We start from the raw sequence: 27,585 nt of genomic DNA on the forward strand, positions 1-27,585 counted from the left end.
GGCCTCTAAAGCATGGTAGTAGCTCACAAACCCACAGACTGTAAAGCTAGGCAGAGAAAACCATGACTTTGAGTGCATGGAGGGACATGGAAAGTGGGAACTGATGGAGTGACTACAGCATTAAGGTGGACACTATTGTCTGCCCAAGCCCAGAGAAGAAGGTGAGGCAAGAGCCAACGTTCACACAGAAGGAGGGGAGGCAACGCCATCTGCTGGAACATGTGGGGACAACAGGCTCTAAGGAGTCTGGCCTTGGCAGTTCAGTGTGTGCGTGCATTTGAGAGACTGTGTGGGTGTGTGACAGTGTCTAAGTCTATGTGTGATTGTGTGCACCTGTGCAACTGTATGCATACATGTGTTGGTCCCTGCACTTGTGCTTCTGGGTGGGTACGTAATTGTGGGCATGTTAGAGGGCGGTGTGTGTTCGTGTATGTATTTGTACACTATGTGGGTGTTTAAATTTGGGCACCTGTGTGAGTGTGTGCTGCAATCACTGAGTGGATGTAACTGTTTATACCAAGGCACACTTATGGTTAAAGTTGCCATCAGAGTCCTCGTCCTTGTCCCCAGGCCTGACCCTGGCAGAGCAGGCAGACGTTCAGGAGAAATACTGCCTTGGGAGCAGCCCTGAGTACTGACGAGATGAAGGGAATCAGTGGACACGCAGGCCGCTCCCTCGCTCTGGGTGGGACGACGTGAGGTGCAGGTCCTGTCCATCTGTGTCCCAGAGCTCCCCAGCAGGACTGAGCCCTGCAAACTGCCTTCATCATGCTCCTTTTAACTTTTGCTTTTTCCTCCCATCTCACCTCCCACCGTGCTTCCTGGGAACTCCATCCCCAAAACACCTTGCAGTTGAATTCTTCTTTTATCCCCATCCAAAAATAAGGAGGAAAAACAACCTAGTATACTTCAAGGACTTAAAACTTTCAGTGACCTAAGAAATGGTGTTGGTGGCCCATACACCCTCTCTAGGCTGCCCGAGTCCCCCAGGAGTGTAGTGGGTGTGCAGTGAGTTCAGCCACTAGGTTGGGTCCAGGACCCAGCCCAGTTTTTTAAACTCTGGCCTTGCCCCTGACCTGTTATAGTTTATCTCTAGATGTCCCCCCAAAGCCTCATGGGGATTTTGGAAGGTGATTGGATCATGGGGGTGTGACAATCATCTGTGGATTAGTCCACTGATGCATTTATAGATGACTTGCTATTAGGATGTGGGCTAAGGTAGGAAGGGATGGGGCACTGGGGGCATGGCCTAAAAGGGGCATTGTGTTTCAGCCACAAGAAAAGTGACTAAGACACCTTGACATGGAAAAACATACCTGGAAGTGTTTTTTAGCCCCGGGTGGTGGTGAGCATTCAGGGGAGAGTTCACATCATCCTACTACCTAACACCTGCATCTTAAAGATAAAAAGGTTTATTTTGGTTCAAAGCTTGTAGAGGTTTCAGTCCAGAGTCAGCTGGCTCCATGGAACGGCAGTATGGGGAGTGGGAAGCAGAGAAAGAGAATATGAGGGGAGGGGCAGGGAAGAGATTCCCTTCCAGAACCTGCTTCCCTGTTTTACCTCCTCCCTACCAGGTCCTACAGCCAGCAGAGCCCAGCCTTCAGATATGTTCTTAAGGGCTGGCTTTTTATTTCTCAGATCTGATCTGAGTTACCTCCAGAGGGGCAGGATTTTTGCTTTGTTCCTGTTTGTAAGAGTCTGAGCTGAATCCAGGCCCAGGGCTCCTAGGAGGTGGGACTTGACTCTGCCCAGCTGTGCAGCTGGTGGTCAGAGGCTTCCATTCCTGAGCCGGATAATTCTGCCAGGGAAATGGTGCATGGTGTCCTCCTAGCCCATGCATGGAGAGGAGCAGGGGAGATGATCTGGGACCAGGCTTGGGGTGTCCCTGATCTCCTGGGACCTTTATTCTTCTGTTTATGCTTCACCTTCTGCACCCTGGTCATACAAGGGCAGGATGCCTGAGTGATTTTGCCCACCCCTCAATCTTGCCCCACCCCTGCTAAATTGGAAAGAGTGAGTGTCCATGCATGCGACTCCAAGCTGGATTGCTTTTGCAGCCAGCTGGCCCTGTTTCCATAGCTTGGGTGCCTGCCTGGGCAGGGTGTAGCCTGCTGGGCCTGGGCGGATTGGCTGGCCATGCCTTGTCTCACCTTGTGTAGATGGGAGGGCTCAGCCAAGGCAAGAATAGCTCCTGGCAGCGAGGGGCCAGGACATTGGTGGTTTCTGGGTCACAAGCCCTAGCTACCTACCTATGATTAAGACAGGTTAGTACTCTAATCTGGTTCCCTCTTCCTTCTCCTTCTTTTCATTGTTCCTCTTCTCCTCTTCTTTCTCTTCTTCCCCATCCACCTCTTGCTCCTTCTCTCATACTTCTCCTTCCCTTCCTTTTCCTCTTCGTCCTCCTCCTATTTCTCCTCCTTTGCCTTTCCCTTCTCCTTCCACCTTTTCAGTGTGTCTTCCTCTGTATTGCCCTTCCTCTGTATTCTCCCTCCTAGTCCCTGCCCTTCTAAATCTCCAGGTTCCTGCCCCTCTCCAGTGACCCTGGAGTTTTCTGTCTCCTTCCTGGGCCTCAGAAATTCCTCATCTGTCCCCTCTGCCCTGCAGGATGACACAGCTGAGCATGTTCTGGCTGGGACTGGGGCCAGTGACAGCCTCCCTTTGGCTGCTCCCAATGCTGTTTGGGATCTTCTGGCTCCTGACTCGAATTTTGGTCCAGACCTATGCTTTCTATGAAAATGTTCAGCATCTCCAATGTTTCCCTCAGCCCCCCAAACGGAATTGGTTCTTGGGTCACTTGGGGCAGGTGAGTGTGGCAGCAGCATGGGTGGATTCCTGAGGGGGTCTGGCGGGGAGTCAAGGAGCTGTCACTGCAAGACCTGGAGAAGCCAGGGAAGTGGCTCACTCATTTTTGTGCTGCCACAGAAAGTGACTCGCATATTTTCCACAGACACTCATCCCACGGGTGCTATGGCAAGCCTGTCTCACAACCCTGCCCTCCCATGTCCTCCCATGCACAGTCTGTTTTGGATTATTTTTGGGGGTTCTATTGCTAATACAGCTGCACCTGTCAGGGGCTCCCGGGGTGGGCTCCACAGAGTGAGAACCGCTTTCTCTTCCCCCATTCTCCTTTGCTGGCCTTGCTCCATCCTGAGGGCCCTGTCCAGTGTCTGCTGCCTGCCTGGATCCCGTCTCTGTGTCAGCCCATCTCGGGGTGTTGGTTTTTCATGGGAATTAGCTTTGAATTTCCCGTCTTCAAGACAGAGACACAGCTGTGGCAGAAGACAGGTATGGGCTGACTCCCTGCTGTCCTTCATGGGACAGCTTACTTTTATGTTTCTCTTCCTGTCACACATGCACACACATATGTGCACACACACACTCACATATATGTCTGAAAAATTTGTGGGGGGATTTATTATTATGAGGATTGTCTTATGTAATTTTGCAGACTAAGAAGTCTCATTCTATGTCATCTGCAAGGTGGAGAGCCAGGAAGGTTCGTAGTGTAATTCACTCAGTTTAAATCCAATGGTTGGAATACCCAGGTTTGGGGCAAGGTGGGAACTGTTGGTATAAATCTTGGTGTCTGGAGTCTCAAGGACCTGGGGTTCTAGCATCAAGGGCAGGACAAAGGAATGTGCCACCTCAAGAATGAATTTGTCTTCCCTTTGCCTTGTTTTCTTTTTTTTGAATTTAATTTTTTTTCCTTTGCCTTGTTTTCTATCTGAACCCTCAGTGGATTAGATGATGTGTCCCAGCCTGCACAGGGTGGTTCCTTGGACTATGAATGTCTTCTGAAACACCTTCCCAGATACACCGGGAATCGTGTTTCATCAGCTCTCGGGGGGGGGGGGCCCGTGGCTCAGCCTAGCAGACACCTGAGATGAACCGTATCGGGAGCTGGTCATCAATGTCTTGCATGCAGGAGCCTCCCACGGAGGAGGGTTTGAAGTTTGTGGAGCAGATGGCGCACACCTACCCCCAGGGCTTTGTGATGTGGTTCGGCCCCATCCTCCCCATCATCACTTTGTGCCACCCTGACTCCCTCCGATTTGTCCTCAGTGCCTCAGGTACGCATGTGGTGTTTGTGTTGGACCTGTACGTCACATCTAAAGGCTTCCAGCCCTCCAACCCAGATCTCTGTGCAGCATGTTGGCCCCTCCTCCCCTCCTCTCTCTCAGCTTCTCCCTCTTCTGTGCCCATACTCACCAGCTCCCGTTCCACCATCCCCTTCCTGATTGCTGTCACCCTGCACATACTGTGATCCTGGTGTCCTGAAAGCCCTGGGGCCCCAGGAGGCCTCAATCCAAGGGCATGTCCTGGAGGAATCCCCAGTCTTCATGAGATGGATCTGGCCTGAGACACCCCTGACTTCAGGTGATCTGGAGTGGACCAGAGGGAAATAAGCTTTATGACTGCTCAGTGGTGAAGCAAGGTCTTTGGATGAGGAGCTGCCTGAGGAAGGCTTGTAATGTTGTGGCAAACTGGGAGTCGAAATGATCTTACAGAGACCAGGAGAGTTGGGTAAAATAAGAAAGAAGTTTATTGCCAGGCAATGGCCAGTCTCAGGAAACGAGTCCTTATAGACTGACCACGAGTTAAGAAAGTTTCTCCTTTATATACCTTTTACAGAGTAAGAAGTTCAAGGGGCGGCCACAGAGCTGTGTGGCAAAACAGCAAGGGGCTTTCCATAGCTTCAAGGTTGGGGGCTTACGGAAACAATTTCAAAGCTGGTTGCTAATCTTTCTGGGAACAGGCTTCCCCACAAGGGGAGAGGGCCTACCCAGTGTTTCTGCACAGGAACAAGTGGACCCAGACGGGGCCTCAGCGGTAGCCCATACAAAGCACAAAAACAACATCTTTCTGCTACGTTGTTACTTTAAGCTGGCTTACTGTTCGTGGACAGGTGTGCTACAGTAATTATTCACTCCAAGTCATGTTTGGCAGCACCTTCCACATCAGTAACAGTGATTAGGAATGTTTAGATGAGAGGCAGGTGATGCGGGGACTGGGTAGTGACAGCATCTGAGGACCCTGTGATGTCTGGGGTCATCCCTGTACATCTCCAGGCCCATAGCAATGAGGAGAGCTGGGGGCGGATGTGGATGCTCTTCCCGACACCTGACTTGCTGCTCTGGTTCCTTCTTCAACATCCTGTGACTTGTCTACTTGATGTCCATTGCCCTCCTGCTCGATGTCCCAAGTTGGCCCCTGAGATCCCACGCCAACCTGGCCCACTTCCTCTGCTCTCTACCTTTTCCGTTCTTTAAAAGTTATTAACATCCACGATGGGCAGTAGGTATGTGTACGTGACCATCTTGATTTTTTATATCCCCTTCCCTTCACCCTGTCACAACGTCTCTTAGTTCCTCTAACATTTGACCAAGGTCGATCTCTGTATTCTTTATTGTCTTTTATTTTGCTCTTTGATTTATTTATACTTTGACTTTCTCATGTAAGAGAAACTACACAACTTTTAAGCTTGAGTGTCTGCTTCAATGTGTATCTGTTTGCCTACAAGTGACTTAAGCTTATCCTTCTTTATGGCAGTGTGGTACTTCATTAGGTATAAATACCACATTTTCTTTATCCATTCATCTGTTGTTGGACGTACAGATCATTTCCATTATTTACCTATTAGGTATTGTGCTGCTACAAACATGGCTATGCATGTATCTATATCATATTATGTCTTTAATTGTTGTTTAATATGTCTTTCAGGAAAAAACCTAGAAGGCAAATAGCTGACTCAAATGGAATTTCTGGGACCAGGGATTTAGCTCAGTGACACTGCACCTGCCTCACAAGTGCAAGGTCCTGAGTTTGATCTCCAGTACCAAAGCTCAATTTCAAATGAAATTCTGTTTTAAGCTTTTTGAGGAATCTCTATACTAATTTCCACAATGATTGTGCTAGTTTATACTCCCAGAAAGAACGTAGAACAGTTCCTTTTTCCCAGAGCCTCTCCAGTATTTGCTCTTATTTGATTTTTTTGATCATTGCCATTCTTTTTGCTGTAAGATAAAATTTCAGTGTTGTTTAATTTGCATTCTTTGTTTTTGTTTTTGTTTTTTTGGTACCGGGGATCAAACTCGGGACCTTGTGCTTGAGAGGCAGGCGCCGGAATCACTGAGCTAAATCCCCGGCCCTAATTTGCATTTTTAATGACAAGGAATATCAAACATTTCTAGATGTATTTATTAGCCATTTGTATTTTTCCTTTGAAGACATGTCTATTCATTTCAGTTGTCTATTTTAAATTTTTTCCCTATGAGGATTAATTTTTTGTTATTTGTATATTATAGATATTTATCCCCTGTTTGAGGTTTAGCTGGAAATCTTTTTCCCATTCTGTAGGGTTTTTTTCACTCTGTTGATTGTTTTCTTTGCTGTGTAGAAGCTTTGTAATTTGATATAATACCGTTTGTTGATTCTTAATGTTATTTCTTGTGAAACTGGGATTCTGTTCAGAACGTGCTTGCCTATGTGTATGACTTTAATAGTTTTACATACCTTATCTTCCAGCAGGTTAAGAGTTTCTGCTTTAATATTTAGACATTTGAGCCATTTTCATTTTAGTTTAGTATATGGTGAGAGATATGGGTCTAGCTTCAATCTTCTGTATGTGGATAATCATTTTGGTCCCTTTGTCAAAGATCAGGTGGGTGAAATTGTCTGCAGTTTCTGCATCCTCTATTCTATTCCACTGGTCCATATACTTGTGTTTGTGCCAATACTATGTGGTTTTATCACTGTAGCTTTGTAGTATAACTTGAAATCCAGGATTGTGGTGCCTCCTGCTTGCTCTTGTTATCTAGGATTGCTTCTGCTATTCTCATTCTATTCTGGTTCCATATGAAATTTAGGATTTTTTCCTAGTGCTGTGAGGAATGATGTTGGTATTTTGATTGGGAGTATATTAAATTTATATATCACTTTTGGGAGTATGGCAATTTTGACAATATTCCTTCTGCCTATCCAGGAACAGGGAATTTCTATCCATTTTCTTATTCCTCTTCCATCTCCTTTAACAGAACACTGTAGCTTTCATTGTAGAAGTCTTTCACTTCATCAGGCAGGTTTATTCCTAAGTATGTAAACTTTTGTGCAATTATTGTGAATGTATTATTTTTAAAATTTATTTCTTGGTGGTTGCATTTGTAGTGTGCAGTTTTGTGTTGATTTTTTATCCTACTTCATTGCTGAACCTAGTTTTAACTTCTAAGAATCTGTTGGTGAATTTTTTGAGTCATTTATGTAGGACAGCATGTCGTCTACAAATAATGATAATTTGACTTCTTTCTCTCATATATATTCTTTTTACTATTTTCTTTTGCCTAAGTGTTTTTGGCTAATTGTTTGAGTACTGTATTAAACACAAGTGGCAGTAATGGACATCCTAGTGTTGTTCTTGATTTTAGAAGGAAAGCTTTCTATTTGTCTCCATTTATGTATGTATACATTATTTTGACAGTTTTATGTCATAAATAGCTTTTATTACATTGATGTGGGGTCCATCTGTACTTATTTTCTTCAGTGTTTTAAAAATGATGAATGAATATTGTATTTGTCATAGGCTTTTTCTGCATCTATTGAGATAATCATGTGGTTTGTATTTTTGCTTCTGTTTATATGGGTTACACTTTTTGATTTATGTATGTTGAACCATCTTTGTATCCCTGGGATGAAGTCTATTGATGTTTTTGATGATTGGTGACATTCTGCTTGCCAGTATCCTGTTGAGGACTTTTGTACCTATGTTCGTTTAATGGATTGGTCTGCAACATTTTTTTAATTTAGTGTCTGATTTTGGAGTTGGGGTTATTTTAGCTTCCAGGAATGAGTTTGAAAGCACTCCTTATCTTTCAACTTCATTAAATAATTTGAGAGGTATTGTTGTTGGATCTTCCCCGAAGGTCTTGTAGAATTCAGCAATGCATCTGTTGGGTCCTGGACTTTTTTTTGTGTTGGTAGGTTTTTATATTACTGCATAAATTTCAGTATCTGTTATTGGATTATTCAGCATTTTTATGTCTTTTTGGTTCAGTTTTTTGTTAATTCATATATGTCTAGAGATTTGTCCATTTCTTCAAGATTCTCTAATTTGTTGGGGTATAGTTTTTCATAATAGTTGATAAAGATCTTCTGAACTTTGGTAGTGATTGTTGTTAGGAAAAAAGGGTGAGAAATAGAAAAACCAATAAAAAGGAATTGAGCTCCACAGTCGAGGACAGGTTCTATTGGAATGAATACCCGAGAGGGACCATTGGCACCCAGACCAGAATGGTACCATTCTTTATAGGTTATGAGGGTTTATAGGGTTGTAAGAGAAAGTTGTGGCTATTTTTTTGAGATACAGCTACTTTTGAGGTTGTGCTCACTGGACTGTTATGTTTGTGTTGGTCATTCTTAAGACAGTGCTGAAACTGTGGTTGCTGGGCCTCATCAACCTGGTTCAGCCCATCCTGGGAAAAGGGAATTTAGAGCATGAATCTTAGGGAGGGGAGGGCTTGAAATGGCTGTGACTTGTGACCCAAGATGGCAGTGGTCTTGTTCCTTCAGTGTAGTTTTATTTTTCTTTCTCTTTCTTTCTTTCTTTCTTTCTTTCTTTCTTTCTTTCTTTCTTTCTTTCTTTCTTTCTTTCTTTCTTTCTTTCTTTCTGTTTTGTTTTTTTCCCCCATTAAGTTTATTGGTACATTTTAGGTATGAAATACATTTACATACATCACTGGGATCTTGTACCATTACATGAGTGTCTTGGTTCTTATTTTTTCCCCCTTCACTTGCCCTCCCTTTACCCCCTCCACCCTTCCCTATTTGCAAAGATTTTGTTTCCATTTTTTTCCTCGTTTTGTTTTGTTTTGCTTTTTGAGACAGAGTCTTGCTTTGTAGTTCAGGCTGGCCCTGAACTTACTGTGTAGCCCAGGCTGGCCTCGAACTTGGGGTGATCATTCTGCCTCAGCCTTCCAAGTGCTAGAATGACAGGTGTGTGCTACCATGCCCAGCTCTCCTTCTTCCATTTCTAAAATTTCTTTCCTTCTTTGGTAAGTTGGCTAAGGGTTTGTGTATTTTGTTTATTATTTCAAACAACCAGCTTTCAATTCATTGTGGTTTTTTTTAGTTTCAATTTCATTAATTTCCACTTTGATCTTGATGATTTTTCTCCTTGTACTGCCTCAGGTGTGGATTTGGACTCTTCTTGTTCATCTAGTTTCTTGAGATACATCATTAGGTTATTTATTTGAGCTTGTTTTGGTTTTCTGGTGTAAGCATTCACATCAATAAGATTTCTTCTTAGGACTGTTTTCGTGGTGTTCTATAGGTTCTGGTATACTGTACTGGCATTTACCTTTGATTCTAGGATTTGTTCAAGTTCTTCTTTGATTTCTCTTGTGATCCCTTGAGTGTTCTGGAATGTGTTTTTAATATTCAGTTACTAGTAAAATGTCTGTGGTTTCTTTACACTAGAGTTCTAGTTTCGGTGAGCTAAGAGCTGATAGGACACATGGGGTGATTTCAATTCTTTTGTATTTCTTTAAACAACTTTATGGAATTTATGTTGTCTATTTTGGAGAAAGTTTCATGTATTTCTGAGAAGAAATTCTGTTGTAGTAGTGTAGAATACTCTGTAGATATTTATTAAGTCCATTTGTTCTAAAGTGAGGCTCAGCTCTGATATTTCTTTGTTAATTTTTTGTTTAGTGGATTTAGCTATTTTCAAAGAGGGATACTGAGGTCGGCCACTATGCTATTCATTGGATCTTTTATGTCCAGCTGTGTTTGTTTTATGAAGTTAAGTGCGTCAATATTTGGTGCATATATATTTACAATTGTTATCTCTTTCCGTTGAATTGTTCTTTTAACTAATATGTAGTGGTATTCTTTTCTCTTGTAATCAGTTTTAGCTCTCAGTTTACTTTTTCTGAGAATACAATTATTACCACTGCTTGCTCTCAGCCTCCTGGTGCATAGAATATTGTTTTCTAATTGAATTTTAGTTTATGGAGTTCCTTTTGGCTTAGATGAGTTTCTCAAATACAACAGACTATTGGTTTTTGCTTTTTGATGCAGTCTGCCAATCTGTGCCTTTCACTAAAAGATACTGACTCTTTCTTGTGATTGCTGGTTTTTTTTTTCTGTTGCTTACTCCTTAATTTCTACTTTTTTGTCTAACTACTCACCTGTGGTTGATGTAGTCATCTATCTGACTTTTTGGCTCTGTTGGCTTCATTGTCTTCATTTGCTTCACTGTGTGATGTTCCAGCTGCTTTTTGGCGTGCCACTTTTGTGTTCACGTATCTTTTAAAGTGTTTTTTGTTGGGAAATGTTCTTATTTCTCCATGAGTTTTACCACATAGTTTTCCAGGATATATTAGTCTGGGTTGAAATTTGTTCTCTTTAGGGCTTGAAACATTCCATCCCAAGCTCTCTTGGTTTTAAAAGTTTGCATTGTGAAATTTGCTGCAAGCCTAATGGGTGTACTTTTGTACATAATTTTTGCTTTTTTCTGATAGCTTTTATGATTCTGTATTTCTGTAGTACATATGGGATTTTGCCTTTGAGGTATCATGTGGAACTTCTTTTTTCATTGTAATTATTTGGTGTTTTGTAAGCCTTACTTACCTTACTTACCTCATACTTGGCAAATTTTCTGCTTGAGTTCTGTAAACAGCTTTTTAAAATTTCATTTGTGCTGTCTTCTAATTTTTTTTCTAACTTTAAGTAGCCTTAGATAAGTCTTCTCTGTGTCATCTAGTAGCTGTTGGATGAATTTTTTCTTGTTATCTTATTGTTTTTAAGGCTTATCTGAGTAAATTGATACGAATTTCCATTTTGTCCTTGATTTCTGAAACCTTGTTTTCATGTTGGTAATTTCTGCTGTTTATGAATTCCATAAATTTTTTATCTTTGGATTTCTGTTTGGCATGTTTTGGTACAGTCTGTATATTTGTTAAATTTGTCATTACTTTGAACAGTTTTGGCCAGCTCTTTCAATTTTTTATTAGTTTCTTCCTTAATCACATTAGTAAGTTTATATATTAGCCCCATTATCTTTTGGGTTACATCATCTTGAACTCACCTAGTTTCTTAACTTACTCTTTCATCATTTAATATGATTCTGCTCTCTGATGTTTGCTTTAGTCTCTATTGGTTCCCCTTGGATCTGCTTTGGGAGAGTTGGGAAACTTTGGGGCAATTCGTTGCCTTTTTATGTTCCTTTTTTCAGTGCTAAAGGTTGAGGTGAAATAGAATGAAGAGAGTTTGTTGTTGATATGAAAATCTCTTCAGTTAGGTTGTTTTCTGCTGGTGTGTTCTTGGATTTATTTGTGTAGAAATATTGTCATTGTATTTTACTTATTTGATTTGTACCCTGTCACTGTGTTGCAAGGACAGAATTTCAACTTGTTATAACAATGTCAACAGAACCAAGCATACATCAATCATAAACATTAAAATTTGTTTTAATAATTCCGCCATTTTGTCAATACCGCTTACAGACTATGTTGATTGCTATCTGTGGTTTATGGGGGTGTGGGAAGTGGAAAGGAAAGGGAAAAGGAAGGGGGTATGAAAGCAGGAAGTGTGGAAGTTAAAAGAAATGCCGATAAGTAAAAAAAAAATAGGAAGTTGTACTCTGTTTAAATCATTTTTTCCCCATTAAGTTTATTGGTACATTTTAGGTACAGAATACAGTTACATTCATCATTGGGATCTTGTACCATTACATGAGTATCTTGGTTCTTATTTTTTCCCCTTCCCCTACCCTCCCTTCACCCCTCCACCCTTCCCTATTTGTAAAGACTTTGTTTCCATTTCTTTCCTTTTCTCATATTTTTTTGTTTCCCTTCTTTCCTTTGCCCTACCCCTCCCACTTCCCCTACTCCTTTAGACCTTTTGTTCCTATTACACAATATCAATTATACATTTTAAAAATCACAATATCAAGATCTAGAAGACATTACCACAGATTTTGCAGAATTTAAAAGGATTTAGAAAGCATATTTAAAAAATTTTTTTGAGATAAATTTGACAACTTCTAAGAAGTACCTTGGAAGACAAATTAATGAAACTAACCTCTGGAGGAAATATAAAATTTGAATAGCGCCTATTAAAGAAAGTATAATCCTAGCTTTAAAACCTACCTATATGACAACAACAGGCTCATATACATTTTAACTGATAAATTATATCACACATTTAAAGCAGAAAAAAGAAGGAACACTTCTCCCCTCATTTTAGGAAATCAACATTGTGCTAATACTAAAACTGGATAAAAATAATAGAAGAAAAAAGTATGAACATAGATAGAAATTTGTTTAACAAAACAAACTATTAAAAGTGAGATCTGGAAGTATGTACAAAGTGGTTTTATTATAAGAACGATAGTGTTGGTTCAGCATTGGAAGATCCACCCCCAAAAGTCATCATTTAAACAGAGGAAACAAAAAAGCCATATGATCCTGTCAGTAGTTGTAGAAAAAGTATTGGACTAAATTGTATAGCTGTTCTTGGTAAAAGCTATCAAGAGGCTAGAAGTAGAACAGAACCTTCTCAACAGATCAAAAACATGTACTCCATTCTTCCAGCAAAAATGCCTTATATGAATGGAGAAGTTACAATGCTTTCTCCCTAAGGTGGGGAACAAGGGCAGATATGCCTACTCTTCATCTATCCATTAAACTTTGAAACCTAGGCCCAAACCAAAATAGTCTGGCAATAAAATGACACCATTAGGATAGGATTGGCAAGGTAGAAGTAAAATCTTTGTATGTAGATGAAATGATCATCTACAGAGAAAATGCTAAGAAATCTCTAGGAGCCCCTAGAACTTATATTTTAATTTAGCAGGATTAGGACACAAGGTATATATAAAAATTCAGGGCTATGTATACTTGCTATGAATGAAAAATTGGATATTGAAATTTAAAAGTAATGTAGGAGTACAAAGGGCCTAGAAAAAGTAAAGTAAAAAGAATAAAAAACAGTGTTGGAAGACAATTAGTACCTAAATTTAAGACTTCCTCTGAGATACCTCAAAGAACTAGGACTGGAAGTCCCATTTGACCCTGCTATTCCACTGCTGGGGATCTTCCCCAAAGAATTAAAAGAATCATACCACAGTGATATATGTGCACCCATGTTCATAGCAGCACAGTTTGTAATAGCTAAAACTTGGAAACAGCCCAAATGGCCATCAACTGGAGATTGGATAAAGAAAATGTGGTTTTTTAATAAAATGGAGTACTACTCAGCCATTAAAAAATGAGAAATTAGAGACATTTATAGCTAAGTGGATGCACATTGAGGCAATACTCTTAAGTGAAATAAATAGGACACACATGTGTAAATACCAACTAGTTTCTCTGGTGTGAGAAACCGAAAGTGTAAATAAGGACTAAATGTATAATAGGTAATGTGAAATAGGAAGAAAAGGGGCAAAGGGGAAGGAAGTGGGAGGGCTAGGGGAAAGGAAAGAAGGGAATGGGATTAATATGAGAAAATGGAAAAATAGGAACAAAATCTTTGTAAATAGGGAGGACTGGAGGGGTTGAAGGGAGGGCTGGGCAAAGGTGAAAAATAAGAACCAAGAGAGACTATGTAAAGGTGCAAATTTCCAATGATGAATGTCATTATATTGTATACCTAAAATGTACCAATGATTGGAATGAATAATCGATAATGTAAAATAGGAAGAAAAGGTCCAAAGGGGTAGGGGTAGTGGGAGGGGGGAGGGGAAAGGAAAGAAGGGAAAGGAAAAAATGATGAGAAATGGAAAAAATGGAAATAAAGTCTTTGTAAATAGGGAAGGGTGGAGGGCGTGAAGGGAGGGCTAGGAATGGGGAAAAAATAAGAATGAAGATGTATTATATAAAGGTACAATTCCCAATGAGAAATGTAATTGTGTTGTATACCTACAATGTACCAATAAAAGAATTTAATACAAAAAAAAAGACTTCCTCTAAAGCTATAGTAATCAAGGTAGTGTTGGTGTAAGGAAAGACATATAGATCATTTAAATAAAACAGAGAATCTAGAACCACATGAATATGGTCCACTGAGTTTTGAAAGATTATTTAACATTAACATTTTATAGAACATAAACTTAATTCAAGAGCAGAGGAAATGATAGTGTCTTCAGCAAATGGCACTAGAATACCTGGTATCCGTATATAAAAAATTAACCTCAACCTTTCATTTCCATATATAAAAATAACTTGAAAGGATCTATGAACCTAAATATGAAAGACTAAAACTATAAAACTTTAAGAAGAAATCATTAGGGAAAATGTTCATGAATTTAGGGTAGGCAAGAATTTCTTAGGATATAAAAAACAACATATAAAAGAAACAAATTGATAAATGAGATTCCATCAAAATTTTGAACTTTAAATGACATCATTAAGAAAATGAAAAGTAGTCCTTAAACAGACCATATTTATAATGCATATAACCTATGACCAGAATATATAAAGAACTCTTACAGCTCATTAATAGACAATCCAATTAAACAGTAGACACAAGAAGATGATAAATAGCCAGTACAGCACAAGGAAAGGTGTGCAACACTAGAATCAGAAAAATACTAATCAGTACAATAACAAGATCATATTATATACTCCTAGGGAGATGAAGTTAAAAGTTTTAAAAGAACAAATGTCAGCTTAGGTGTGAACCAGTTAGAACTTTCGAATACTGCTAATGTGAATGTAAAATGATAAAACTATTTTGGAAAACAATATAGAAATTTCTTGTATTACTGTTAAGAACCAACAGTCCTGTTCTTAAGTTTTTACTTGAGAGGAATGAAAACACATGTTCACAATAGATTTGTACATACAAGTTGAATATCCCTTATCTGAAATTCTTGGGACCAGAGTGTTTCAGATTTTCATTTGAAATCCACTTGATCTGCAAAGAGGATAGCTACTCCTGCTTTTTTTTTTTTTCGGGTTCCTGTCACATGGAGTATTGTTTTCTACCCGTTAACTTTCAGACTATGAGTTTCTTTTTTCTTTTTTGTACCGGGGATTGAACTTGGGTCCTTGCACTTGCGCAGCAGGCAGTGAAACCACTGAGCTAAATCCCCAATCCCAAATTTCTTTTTGAATTAAATGTGTTTCCTGTATGCAGCATATTGTTGGATCTTGCTACTTGACACATTCTGCCAGTGTATTTCTTTTGATTGTTGAATTGAAACCATTAACATTGATGGTTATAATTCATATATATTGACTTATCATTGTCATGACTTTTTCTGTTTGTTGGATTCTCCCGCTTTGTGTTTAATTTCTTGTCGCACTCAACAGATTCATTCTGCTGGGCTTCCTGGGATTGTTATCCTCATTGTCTTTTCCTAGGATATTGTCTAAAATTTTTTAGAGTGCTGGTTTGGTATTCATGAAGTTCCTAAGGTGCTCTTTGTCATGAAAGTATCTTACTTCTCCGTCAATTTTGAAAGAGAGTTTTGCAGGGTACATCAATCTGGATTGGAGGCTGTTTTCCTTTAGGGCTTGAAATACATCACTCCAAGCTCTTCTTGCCTTGAGGGTTTGCCTTAAGAAGTCTGCTGCTATTCTGATGGGCTTTCCTTTGTATGTGGTTTGTTTCTTTTCTCTAACTGCTTATAGAATTTTGTTCTTCTGTTGGGTTTCTGGAATCTTAACAATTATATGCCTATGTGTAGATTTTTTTTGATCAAGGCTAATTAGAGTCCTATATGCCTCACTTATCTGTATGTTAAGATCTTTTCCCCTCCTTGGGAAGTTTTCTGCCATCACTTCTGTGAAGAGTTTTTTTATGTCATCTGCACTCTCTCCTGTTTCTTCATTGACTCCAATGAGTCTTATGCTATTCTTCTTTGCATTGTCTAGCAGCTGCTGGATTGATTTCTCTTGGTCCCTTACAATTTTTCTTTTCCTGGTCACTGATTGCAATCTTATCTTCTATATCTGAAATTCTGTCCTAACATTGGCTCATTCTGCTGTGTAGACTTTCAATGGAGTTTTTAATCTCCTGGAAATCTGGTGACATCTGTTTTATGGATTCCATTTGTTTCCTATGTTGAGATTCCATCATGTCCCTCCGCTCTTCTCTAGATTTATTAATCATGTCTTGCACCATGAGCACAATCTCTGCTGTTATCTGAGAAATTATTTCTGATTTCATTTTTTCCGGATCCTGTTTTGTTGCCAGTTCAGGGAGTCCAGGTGGTTGAGTATCAGAGTGTTCCATCGCCTTTCCCATTGGGGTTGCTATAGGTGATCTGAAAGTCTGGTTTTGAGTCTTATTTACATGTCTTCTCATTTTGATGGGGGGTGAGGGGTTTGCTCCTGATGCCTGCATGGCTCGCCTTGTCTGTGCTGGCGGAGGTCTGTTGAAATCATTTTATAGATGGCTTAAAAGGCTGGTGTTCATGTTTGAGAGAATATTTCTGTAGGCAGGAGGATGAATGCAAATGGGTGGAAATGTATTTAGAGATTGAGGGAGGCTGTGAGGTTGCTGAGCCCACTAATGTTTGTTGATTTTGTTTGGATTCTTTAAGCTCAAATTTTGTTAACAGTTACCCTGACATATCCTTAAATGGTACTGTTTAATGTATAGTACTAGTTACTTATTATGCATATAATAATGCACATATTTATGCATATCTCTAATGCATGCCTTTATATTTATGTTATTGGATAGGTGAAGATGAGGTGGGACAAAGACACTAGATAATGAAGAATAGAGGAGCACAAAGAATATGCAGGGAAGAGACCCATAAGATATGAGGGCAGAAACATGTTTTTAAAAGAGGGAGCAAGTGAAAGGGGAAACTCTTGAAACTTAAAGTATAATAATCAACCAAAATCAATAAAGAATAACCAAAAGAAAGAAGAAAGAAAAAATGAAAACAGACAATAGAAAGAAAGGAAAAAGGACCCAACCAGGATGACCCCCATCCAATAGAGTATTAATGTTATAACAACTGCAAGTGCTTCTACAGCTTTCTCTACGCTGGCAGCACTCTCTGGTCTTGAGTAACCACATAGTTTCCCTCTGTTGGTCAGACTATTGCCTGTCTAAAACCTTGAGTACTGTTTTTCCCTCCTAATACATGCCCTCTCTTTTAGCTCTGGGCTGCTCCCATGCAGACTTCCATGGATCTGATTACCTTAATAGAATTCAGAGGACAAATATTATGGATGTCTCCATGTCTTCCCTCTCCAGATTTTCTTTGCCTGTTATATGGCCAGAAACCCACTGGCTCAGGTGCCATTCATGCCTCTCTTATTGCAGATATCTGCTTCACCTCTGTCTACAAAAATAGTAGGAGGGAACTAGCTCTCTTTGGCTCAAGTCATTCTCTGGCTCTCCTCCTTGCTGGGAGCCTACTGGCAGTTGTAGGTAGTGTGTTGACTGTTTTACATACAGTACTCTCATTGTATGTGGGAGTAATAGGTGGATGATGATGATGATGATGATGATGATGATGATGATGATGATGATGATGATGATGATGGGTTGGGGAAACCTTTTCTCTTCCTGGTGTCCCATCACCTGCCAGCCCTGGAAGCAGGTACATGGATCCATGGCAATTAGATTCTACTCTTTTTTTGTTTTGCATCTTTGAATCCCTGGGTTGACATGTGACCAGTGGGGAGGATATTGTGACTGTGGATGTATTCAATCCTCCAGGCTGTCACTGAAGGGTCAGATTTCTCCCTTCCTCAGTCTGATCCTTTCCCAAGGTGTCATGTAAGCTGTGTCTGGGGTGGGCATGGAGTGGGGTACTGTGATTCAGGCATGTTCTCCCCTTTCCCACCCTCTAAACACTGTATTTTAGTCCAGCTGGATTGTGCTTTTAGGTATCCTCCCATATCAGACTTTATCTTTTGCTCCTGCCTTGGGGTAACTGCTTTTCTTCAGCACCAATCTGGAGACACTCACCCTGTCAGTCACCCACAAGTCAGCCATGGTGGACCTTCTCCCTTTTCCATTCTAGGCAGGCCAGGCTAAGAGGGGAAGAGGCCGAGGCAGTGATCCCCACCTCCTCTAAGAACCCACCTGTCTGGCCGACTTCTGATCTTGTCTGCTTTCCTCTAGAGCGTCGGTGTGCCATCTCCAGTATGGGGACATCTCTTGCATGGTCACATCTTGTACACTCACATTTATACCTGAGTCGTGGGTACACCTGGTATATGTTGCCCTCTGTTACCTCTGTTTTACCCCTGGGATTACATAAACATAATCACATCTGGCACTCAGGGATGGCCAAGCACATGTGGGGGATTTTGGTGTCTGACTTTTCCTTGTATGAGTTGTTGTTAGAGATTATCTTTTTCTGGGGCTGATTATGTGTGGGCCATGGTTGGGGCTGGTCTGAGACCAGGACCCAGGGTGCCTCTGAAAAATGACCAAGACCTTATTTCCCTCTTGTCTAAGGCAAGTATAAGGTGCCTCCAGGCTGCACCTGGGGCCCAGGTGGGTTATGTCTGGAATATTAATTGGACTATATTTAAATACTGTCTATGAACTGTCTGTGGGCCTCACTGAGACCATCTCAGACCTCCACTGCTGGATATCAGAGCATATTGTGTTGTGTCAGGATTGTCATATATGTTGAGATCATGTCAGGACATGTTAACACAGGAGTCTGTGTCACACGTCCCCAGTCTATGTCAGGAGATGCCAGAGGGTACAAGGGAGAACAGCATGTCCTAAGTTTGTATAAAGATCTCTTTAGAGTGTTTTTCTGTGCATGGGCTTGGCAGAACTGTTGGACCATGTAGAAGCCATGCCAAAGTGGGGTGGGGCTTGTTGTCCTGTATTAGGCTATACCTGTGCTCTAATCTGCTGATGCTGCCTCTTCTGCACTCCCACATCCTGCTTTCTGTCTCTGGCTTCCATTCTCCATGTCAGGATTGGAGGGGAGAAATATAGACCCCTGACTGAGACCCTCCTCCTCCCCCCAAAATCCATCCTCTCCCTTTCTTAATGGTCCCCATTTGTTCTTCATTTTAGTTCAGGTTGCAGTCAAAGATGTCTTCTTTTACGGCTTCCTGAAACCCTGGCTGGGTGAGTGTCTGCAGGTGAAGGGGCTTGGGGACAACCTGGGGGCCAAGGGAAGGTGCTGCCTTTGCCCATTGCCCATGGTTGCCCCACCAGGGGATGGGCTGTTGCTGAGTGCTGGTGACAAGTGGAGCCGCCACCGCCGTATGCTGACACCCGCCTTCCATTTCAACATCCTGAAGCCCTATCTGAAGATTTTCACTGACAGCACAAAAGTAATGCATGTGAGTCCTTGAGTTCAGGGTTCCAAGTGGAGTCTGGAGGGAGAAAGAACCACAGATAGATCAGGTCTACAGTCCTGTCTCTGAAGGGTTGCTTTGAGGCCATTGCTGTTTCTCTCTCAGCCCTTAGTTTCTTCATCTGTAAAATGAGGATAAAAATCTCTAAAGGTGGCCCAGAAGATGTAATGGAGTCATGTCTGTAGCACAAAGTGGGTGTTCAGAATGGACAGGTTCCACGTTTCTCACACAAAAGTCCGGTAAATTGCACACAGGAAGGATGAAGATTGCATAGAAGATATTGCTGAATATTAAGCCATTTCCAAACTCATTGGTGTACAGCAATAAGTGTTCATGATAGATGTGTTAGGTCAGGAGGCTGGTTCTTCTGATCAGGGGTGAGTGCACAGTGTATGATCAGCTGCAGGCCAGATAGGGAGCTTTTTTGATCTTGGCTCAGTTCTCACCCATGTTTGGCACTTGACCAACTTCAGGCTGATTCAGAATATCCTCAGCTGGACATCTAGACTCCGATCCATGCGATTCTTATTGGAGTTATGACCTCATTTTCACCACCTTCTGTTGGCCAAAGTCAGGAGTCTAGCAGAGAATCAAAAACAAGTGAAATAAGCTCTACCTCTTAATGGAAGTTGCTGAAAAACACATCGCACAGGATATAAATAAAGGAAGAAGGTAAAAACTGAGGGGAGAATTTTGTCAAGGGCTTAGCATGTTTTCCTCACTTGCATGATTTTAAGTTTGCTGTTTAGTGTTTTGTGTAATCTGCAAGAAAACATGAGATTCCTGGGTCAGAGACAAATTTTTTTACCATGGCACAGGAAGCAGTGTGTGCTTCTTGTTGGGTTTCTTCTTTTCTCCAAGCCACCCAAATCTCACAGGGATCACACAGGTGAGCCCCAACTGGTGCTGCTTATGTATATATCACATTACAATGGAAGAGCCTTAGTCTCCTGCTATTATAGCAAACACAAACACGCCTGATATTTGTCTCATTGAAGTCATTCCCTCATTCACAGATATTCTTCTCTGCCATTACAACTCTGAGAAATGTTAAGAACACCAGGGGAGTACATCTTTGTCACAGACAGCAAAGAAGTGCAGTGACAATCTCTCAAAATAAGGCTATTTCTCTGAGTTATCACAAAGAACACAAAGATATTTGGCACTTACCGAGTAGTCCACATATGTTAAAAATAATGTTCTATGCCAATTCCCTAATACATGCTGTCCAGTTTGATTCTCACCAATGTTGAGGTAGAGGTTATTTTTTCCCATCACAGATGGAAAGCCTGGACATCCCAGAGATTAGGGAGTGTCTTAGTTACTTTTTCTCACCACTGAGACAAAATACCTGATAGCCAGTGTTAAATGAGGAAAGGTTTATTTCAACTCACAGTTTGTAGAGATTTCAGTCTATAGTCGGCTGTCTCCAAGGAAGGGTGGCATGGCGGAGGGGCATTGCAGGTGAGAAATAGTACATGGCAAGCAGGGGGAGACAGCAAAGCAGAAAGCAGCAGCAGCAGCAGCAACAGAAGCCTTCTTTCTGTCCCTTTATATCCCATCCAAGCTACCTGCCTTTTAGGTGATACCACTCACATCCAGGGTGGGGCACCCTTAATCCCAGCATCACACATCCTAGATCTAACCACCTCCAAAAAGCCCTACCTATGACTGCATGAGGCTTTGGATAGACATCTAGACCCAAGTCATAACAGGGAGCTTATAAAATTTGTCCAGCTAGTAAGTGAGTTAATAGCTGTAGAGCGGATAGTCTATCCTATATTATTGAAACCAATGCAGGTCAACTAAACCAGAGCAAGATTTGACAGGTGGACTGAGGGAATGGAAATGAGTTGACCAAGGGAGCACAGAGTGTAGAAGCCTGATGTGGGACCTGAACTTAGGGCTCCCAACTCCCAGTCTTGAGTCTTCATCTCCTAGTAGTAATAATTTCTGTTCACACCCAAGCATGGTCTTCCCTGGGGCAGAGGACCAGCAGGCTGGTTTGAGAATCTAAAGCAGTGGTTGGGGGTGGGGATGGGTTTAAAGGAGCCAAAGCTTAGTGGCATCCCTGTCCTCCTCTCTGGTTAGGCCAAGTGGCAGCGCCTGATCTCCCAGGGCAGCACCCATCTGGACATGTTTGAACACATCAGCCTGATGACCTTGGACAGTCTGCAGAAATGCGTGTTCAGCTCTGAGAGCAACTGTCAGGAGTGAGTCCTTTCCCTGGGCTGGGAAGCTAAGCCTTGGAGCCAAGGGAGGAGGTGGGGAGGGAGCCCTGACCAGAGGAATTGGAAGATCCTTGTTGGAGGAGATATGTCAGACCTGGGCATTGACTAAGGAAGGCAAGAAAGAGAGAGAGTGGTCCTTCTATGTAAATGGAATCATTTGAATAATGCCAAAGGTATTCAAATGAGCAAAGTATGTGGAAAGAGGTGCATAGTGCAGGAGGCATCTTGGAAGTGATGTTTGAGAGGCAGGTTGTATCTAGATCATAAGGACGTTGAAAAGCCTACCAAAGGGGTATGAACCTTCTCCTGATATTTCTTGGGAACCACTGAAGATGTTAAGCTTGTGTTAGAATTGTGATACTATGACTAAATGCCCCCAAATAGTCAACTTACATTAAGGAAAGGCCTATTTTGGATCACAGTTTCAAAGGCTTTGGTCAATGATTAATTGAGTCTTGCCTTTGAATAGTTTTGAAGCAGTACATCATGGTGGGAGTGTGTGTTCCAGAAGACTGTTCACCTCATAGGAGTTCAGAGTAGAGAGAGATAAGTGGTGGGCTCCCAATATTCCCCAAAGGGCAGACCTTTGATTATCTAACTTCCCTCTATTTTACCTCACCTTGAGTTCGATCCCCAGTACCAAAAAAAAAATTTACCTCACCTTCCAGAGGTCCCACCACGTCCTCATAGCACCACAGACTGGTGGCCAATCTTTGGAGATACGTTCCTTCTGAGGACACTTCCTAATAATATAATAGCAAACATGATGATGGGCATGATCAGATCTGAGCTCTGTGGAATATGATTGACATGTAAATACTGGATGGAGTTGGCACAGAATTCAAGGAGACTGTGGACTTGTTAGACCATGGACCAGATAGAAGAGAATGAAGTGTGAGATTTGTGGAGAGAGTCAGGAAGGAGAAGGAACAGGGCTGGAAACTGGGTCAAAGAGAAAGAGAGGAACAATATCCACACTATTTTCTTGGTGACTAGGAGACAGAGGCAACTCAGAGATGGGGTGTAACCAAGGAAGAGATTGTGGAGGGTCGAGTCACAGCTCATGTATCCATGAGGCCACCTGCCTCAGGAGCCTCAATTTCCTGACAAGACATACCTACTGACTACTAGTGGGGAGTAGTGCTCAGCTTTCAGTGACATGAAGATTTTGCCTTCCTTTATGCCCCTGTCCTGCAGGAAGCCCAGTGAATACATTGCTGCCATCTTGGAGCTCAGTGCCCTTGTGGCAAAAAGGGTTGATCAGATTCTTCTGCACAAGGACTTCCTGTACTATCTCACCCACGATGGTCAGAAATTCTGTAAGGCCTGTCGCCTGGTGCATGATTTCACAGATTCTGTCATTCAGGAGCGGCGTCACACCCTGCTCAGTCAGGGAATTGATGACTTCCTAAAGGGCAAGGCCAAATCCAAAGCTTTGGACCTCATTGATGTGCTACTGTTGAGTAAGGTGGGATTATCAAGATGTAGAATGGACCTTGCTGTCAAACAGCAGCTCAAATAATTTGAGCTTTCCCATAAGGCATGGGATTTATGGAAGTTATTTGAGGAGAGACAGGCTAGACATAGAAGTGCTTTAGAGATGATTCTGGAATGCTTGGGGCAGAGATTAAGCCTGAAACTCTGAAGCACTCTAATGATAAGGTAATGTTAGGGTGACACAGTTATATTTTTATTATGACATATTTATCATCTCTATCTGTGTTGACATATGCACCAAACTCTTTGATCAGGCAGCCCATTTATTACTCACAGTGATAACAGCAGCCAGAGCAAGACTCTCGCAATGGCTCCCCTTCCAACTCTCCCTTCCCTAAGTGATGCAGAGCTTTTACCTGTATATACACTGGGTTTACAACCCAGGAAAAGAGTCTGTACATCATGAGTCTTGGAGCATAAATAGGACAGCTGGCATATCTGCCTCTTCTCCTAGGAGATGGAGAGAAAGAGCAACAGGGAGAGGGAGAGGGAGGGGGAAGAAAATTTTATTCTGGAATATAAACAAGTTCTCTTCAGTGCAGAGGAAAAGTCCACAGCTCTGCAGAGCCTCTAGAGAAAAGATTTTCTGCATTTATTACCTGAGAATATGAGCAGATGTCTTTGAAATAATTTTTAATCTCTAACTTCCAACGTAAAATAGCACCCAGTCATCTTGTAACCCAGGTTGCTATTAACCTTATCTCAGAGATCCCTCATCATACAGAAACATGAAATATTAATGGATCATTAATTTTCCAACCAAAACAAAAGAGGAATCAAGGAAGCTGGGGAGGATGTCCGTGTGACAGGGACTCTGGAGGTAGGGATTGATAGCCAGCTTTTCATTGTTGTGACCAAAGAGCTGAGAAAACTCTTTTTGGTCATATTAGGGATTCCTTCCAGGACCTTCACACTGAGCTACATTCACAGCTCTTTTTAATTTTGCAATAGAGACTCAGTAAGTTGCTAAATTGCCCAGGATGAGCTCAGACTTATGATCCTCCTGCCTCATCCTCCCAGACTGCTGGGACTATGGTGCATCACCATGCCCAGCTAAAAAAACCCAGCTTATTGGAAGAATGATTTATTTTGGGTCACAGTTTTTCTGCATGGTAAGCTGGCCCTACTACTTGATCTGTGATGAAGTAGAAACATGAAGGCCCAAGGGCATGGTGGAGGAAAGCTCACCTCATGCCAAACAGGGAACAAAGAGAAAAAGATAAAAGCCAGAGATGAAGGGACTGGGAACCAGATATAGTCCCCAAGTTTACGCTCCCATTTGATACTCTCTTGAGTAGATCTTTCCTTTCATTTTCATAACCTCCCAGTAATACCATCCAATTAAGATCTTAAAACTGGATTAATATGGTAATGAAATTTCAGCCCTCTTGAGCAATCACCTTCTGAAAGCTCCATCTCTGAACACATGAGATTGTTCGGGAGTACTTTAGATTAAAACATAACCGTGATTAAGGAAAATCTAGTGGTGTGAGTGGACTTGATGTCTTGATAGATTTCTCAGAAGCCCTGGGAGATGGTGTGATTCAGAGAGTCTTGCCTTCTCTCCAGGATGAAGATGGAAAGGAGTTGTCAGATGAGGACATACGAGCAGAGGCTGACACCTTCATGTTTGAGGGTGAGAGTTCAGTGTGGGATTCTAGACTGTGCATGATCTTTACATCCCAGGAACGTGGTGGGTCCACAGTGGATCTCTCCATTCTACCCATGCTTCACATCCCTCCTTCCTCCCTGGGGTCCCAAAGGGTGAGCGCTGTCCACCCCGTGGTGCTGAAGCAGCCCAGAGACCCAAGCCTCCCTGTCCCTGGCTGTTCTTCAGGTCACGACACCACGGCCAGTGGTCTCTCCTGGGCCCTGTACAACCTGGCCCGGCACCCAGAATACCAGGAGCGCTGCCGGCAGGAGGTGCGAGAGCTCCTGAGGGGCCGTGAGCCTGAAGAGATCGAATGGTGAGTCCGGTCCTCGTGGCCTGTTCCTGAGCCCCCTTTACTGACGATATTCTCCAGCTGGGGCAGAGAGATTGTATTTTTGATGATTTTTCCCATTATTGTCTGATGAGTATAGGAGCTGAATCCAGAAGCATCCGCTGGTATCCAGCCTGGCTAGAAAGGGAAAGGCTGTAAGCTTTCGGGACTGCAAGATCTGGGCTGCTGAGAGAATGTGTGAGGGCAGAGGATGCATGTCCACCCCCACTTCTTTCTCTTGCTGTCAAGCAATGCTTTTTTTCAGACCTCTTTCTTCCCTGGGTGGCTGTTCTTTTCTTTGCTCTCACACCTACCCTGTGTCAGAGCAGGTTTTGGTGAGAAACTCCTGGGAGTAAGAGTCATCTACTTATTGTCCCAAACCCCTGTGCCAATCATTCATCTTTCTGTTTCATTCTGCACATATCTCCAACTGCCCTCCCATCCTCATCTTTATTATAGACTTGGGAAGGATCCAGCTAGGATTCTGTCTTCCCCGAGTTTCCATCTTGAGAGGCAAGGGAACTTTCCTAGTTCAGGACAGTCCCAGGACAATTAAAAAAATTATTTTGCTCTACTAATTCTTAAATATTTGATTCATGTTGGCTTTATATTATTATACGGAGAAAAGATTCACTGGGCAACACAGGGCTGGTGGTCTGTTTTCCTCCCTTGATTGCTGTGGGTCGTGGTTTCCTTAGGGAGGACCTGGCCCAGCTGCCCTTCCTGACCATGTGCATCAAGGAGAGTCTGCGCCTGCACCCCCCGGTCACTGGCATCTCCCGCTGCTGCACTCAGGACGTTGTGCTCCCGAATGGCTGGGTCATCCCCAAAGGTGCCCACAATGTCAGGGCTGGATCAGGGTCCCTCAGGCCAAGGGTCTCTGTCCTGACCGTCCCCTCCTCTCCGCAGGTGTTACCTGCCTCATCAGTATTTTCGGGCTGCATCACAACCCAGCTGTGTGGCCGGACCCTGAGGTGCTGCCTCCCCATCCTGGTCTGTTACAGGGGTCCCAGAGCAGGGGACTTGGTGTTGACCTGGGAAATCAGACCTCACCTGCCCCTGCCACAGGCACATGTGTCTCTCCCTGTGTGTGCTGGGCGACCCCACCCAGCAACCGTGGCTCCCTCTCTCCTCCAGGTCTATGATCCCTTCCGCTTTGACCCAGAGAACAGCAAGGACAGGTCACCTCTGGCTTTTATTCCCTTCTCTGCGGGGCCCAGGTGAGGGCAGCGGGTGTCTGAGCTGGGGAGGGGCTGACGGAGGCGGGGTCTGGGCGGGACAGCGGGGACATCCAGGTTGGCTTCTCGCTGCCCCTGCGCGGGTTATGCGCAAAGCTGTGAAGAATAGTGGTTGGGTAGGTGTAAGAGGGGTCCTCGGTGGGCTCAGACCCTGCTCCCTGCCTGATTCAGGCACTGGAGTCTCAGCCTGGTTCGGGGGACACACACGCCCAGTTGGGGCCGGGTGTACTTAGGGCCCCTCGCTGTCCCTGGAGCTGACCAGGGTGGGGTGGGGTCCCGGACAGGTTGGGATAGGGCGGGCTTGGGTGGTCCGGGCCGCAGTCACGGTCCCCTCCCCGCCCGCAGGAACTGCATCGGGCAGACCTTCGCCATGGCCGAGATGAAGGTGGCGCTGGCGCTGACTCTGCTGTGCTTCCGCGTCCTGCCCGACAACAAGGACACCGAGCCGCGCCGGAAGCCGGAGCTGATCCTCCGCGCAGAGGGCGGGCTCTGGTTGCGGGTGGAGCCGCTGAGCTGAGTGGGGGCGCTCAGGGAGCTCTGCGGCCTGGCCTGGGACCCGGCTGACCACCCCAGCGTCCTTTGCAGACTTAATAAACTGTGCAGTTACCTGTGTCTGAGTCTCAGCGAGCGCCAGCAGGGGGAGCTGGGGACCCATGCGTGGGCGTGAGTGGGAGGGGAGGAGGAGGGCTGAGGTCTCTGAGCCCAACATCCTGACTGCTTCTGGTTGAGCACAGGGACCCCATGGTGACGGTGGGAGCCATGGAAGGTGTTTGAGCAGAAAAGGGACCAGGATCATTAGCGAAGTAAGGGGACCCCTGCACATTGGCACCTTCCTGACCTCCAGTCTTAGCTGCTAATATACCCTGCCCGTTCTCACCTTAGGATTCTTCAGTGTTTCTATGGTTACTCAATTGTTTTTATAGGTAAAATAATTTTGTTTGCAATTTTTAAAACTAGTACATATTTGCAGTACATAATGCTTAAATTCATCGGAGCCAGTATTCACATGAATTTAACATAATTTCTTTTATTCCTCTCCTTCTCTCCCTTCCCCTCTCTCCAACTCTGGATCCCCTTCCCATTTGCAAAAGATCTTTCTCCTTGTGTTCTGTACCCTATCTTTTATTTTTTGATAATTATTTGTACTTTGGGTTTCACATTTAGGAGAAGTATACAATATTTAGGTTCATGTATCTGATTTATTCATATAACATTATGGTCTCAAGGTGCATGCATTTTCCTACAAATGACTCAGATTTATTTTTCTTTGTGGTAGAGTAGTACTTCATTGTGCACAAATTCCTCATTTTCTTTATCTGTTCATCCGTTAAACATATTGGCTGCT

General features: G+C 42.9%; 1 protein-coding gene across 3 annotated transcripts; it reads left to right on the forward strand.

Annotated features, from left to right (window-relative positions):
• Positions 1-2,160: 2,160 nt before the first annotated feature.
• On the forward strand, positions 2,161-26,852 carry LOC101696402 (leukotriene-B4 omega-hydroxylase 3). Of its 3 annotated transcripts, none has more exons than XM_004872537.3 (14): positions 2,161-2,264; positions 2,605-2,803; positions 3,449-3,496; positions 3,926-4,070; positions 19,006-19,059; positions 19,150-19,277; positions 21,384-21,505; positions 22,721-22,991; positions 24,590-24,656; positions 24,858-24,987; positions 25,701-25,834; positions 25,912-25,976; positions 26,140-26,222; positions 26,586-26,852. In XM_004872537.3, the coding sequence occupies exons 2-14, from the start codon at positions 2,606-2,608 to the stop codon at positions 26,755-26,757; spliced, it is 1,617 nt and encodes a 538-aa protein (XP_004872594.2). In that variant the 5' UTR covers positions 2,161-2,264; position 2,605; the 3' UTR covers positions 26,758-26,852. The 3 variants fall into 3 exon arrangements, with proteins under 3 accessions (XP_004872594.2, XP_021105991.2, XP_004872595.2); XM_021250332.2 differs by having other exon boundaries at positions 22,721-22,842; positions 24,534-24,656; XM_004872538.3 differs by lacking the exon at positions 3,449-3,496.
• The last annotated feature ends 733 nt before the right edge of the window (positions 26,853-27,585 follow it).

Source organism: Heterocephalus glaber, unplaced genomic scaffold (genome assembly GCF_053883595.1).
Source record: "Heterocephalus glaber isolate CG9 unplaced genomic scaffold, H.glaber_assembly_v1.0 deba00001760, whole genome shotgun sequence".
Taxonomy (NCBI): domain Eukaryota; kingdom Metazoa; phylum Chordata; class Mammalia; order Rodentia; family Bathyergidae; genus Heterocephalus; species Heterocephalus glaber.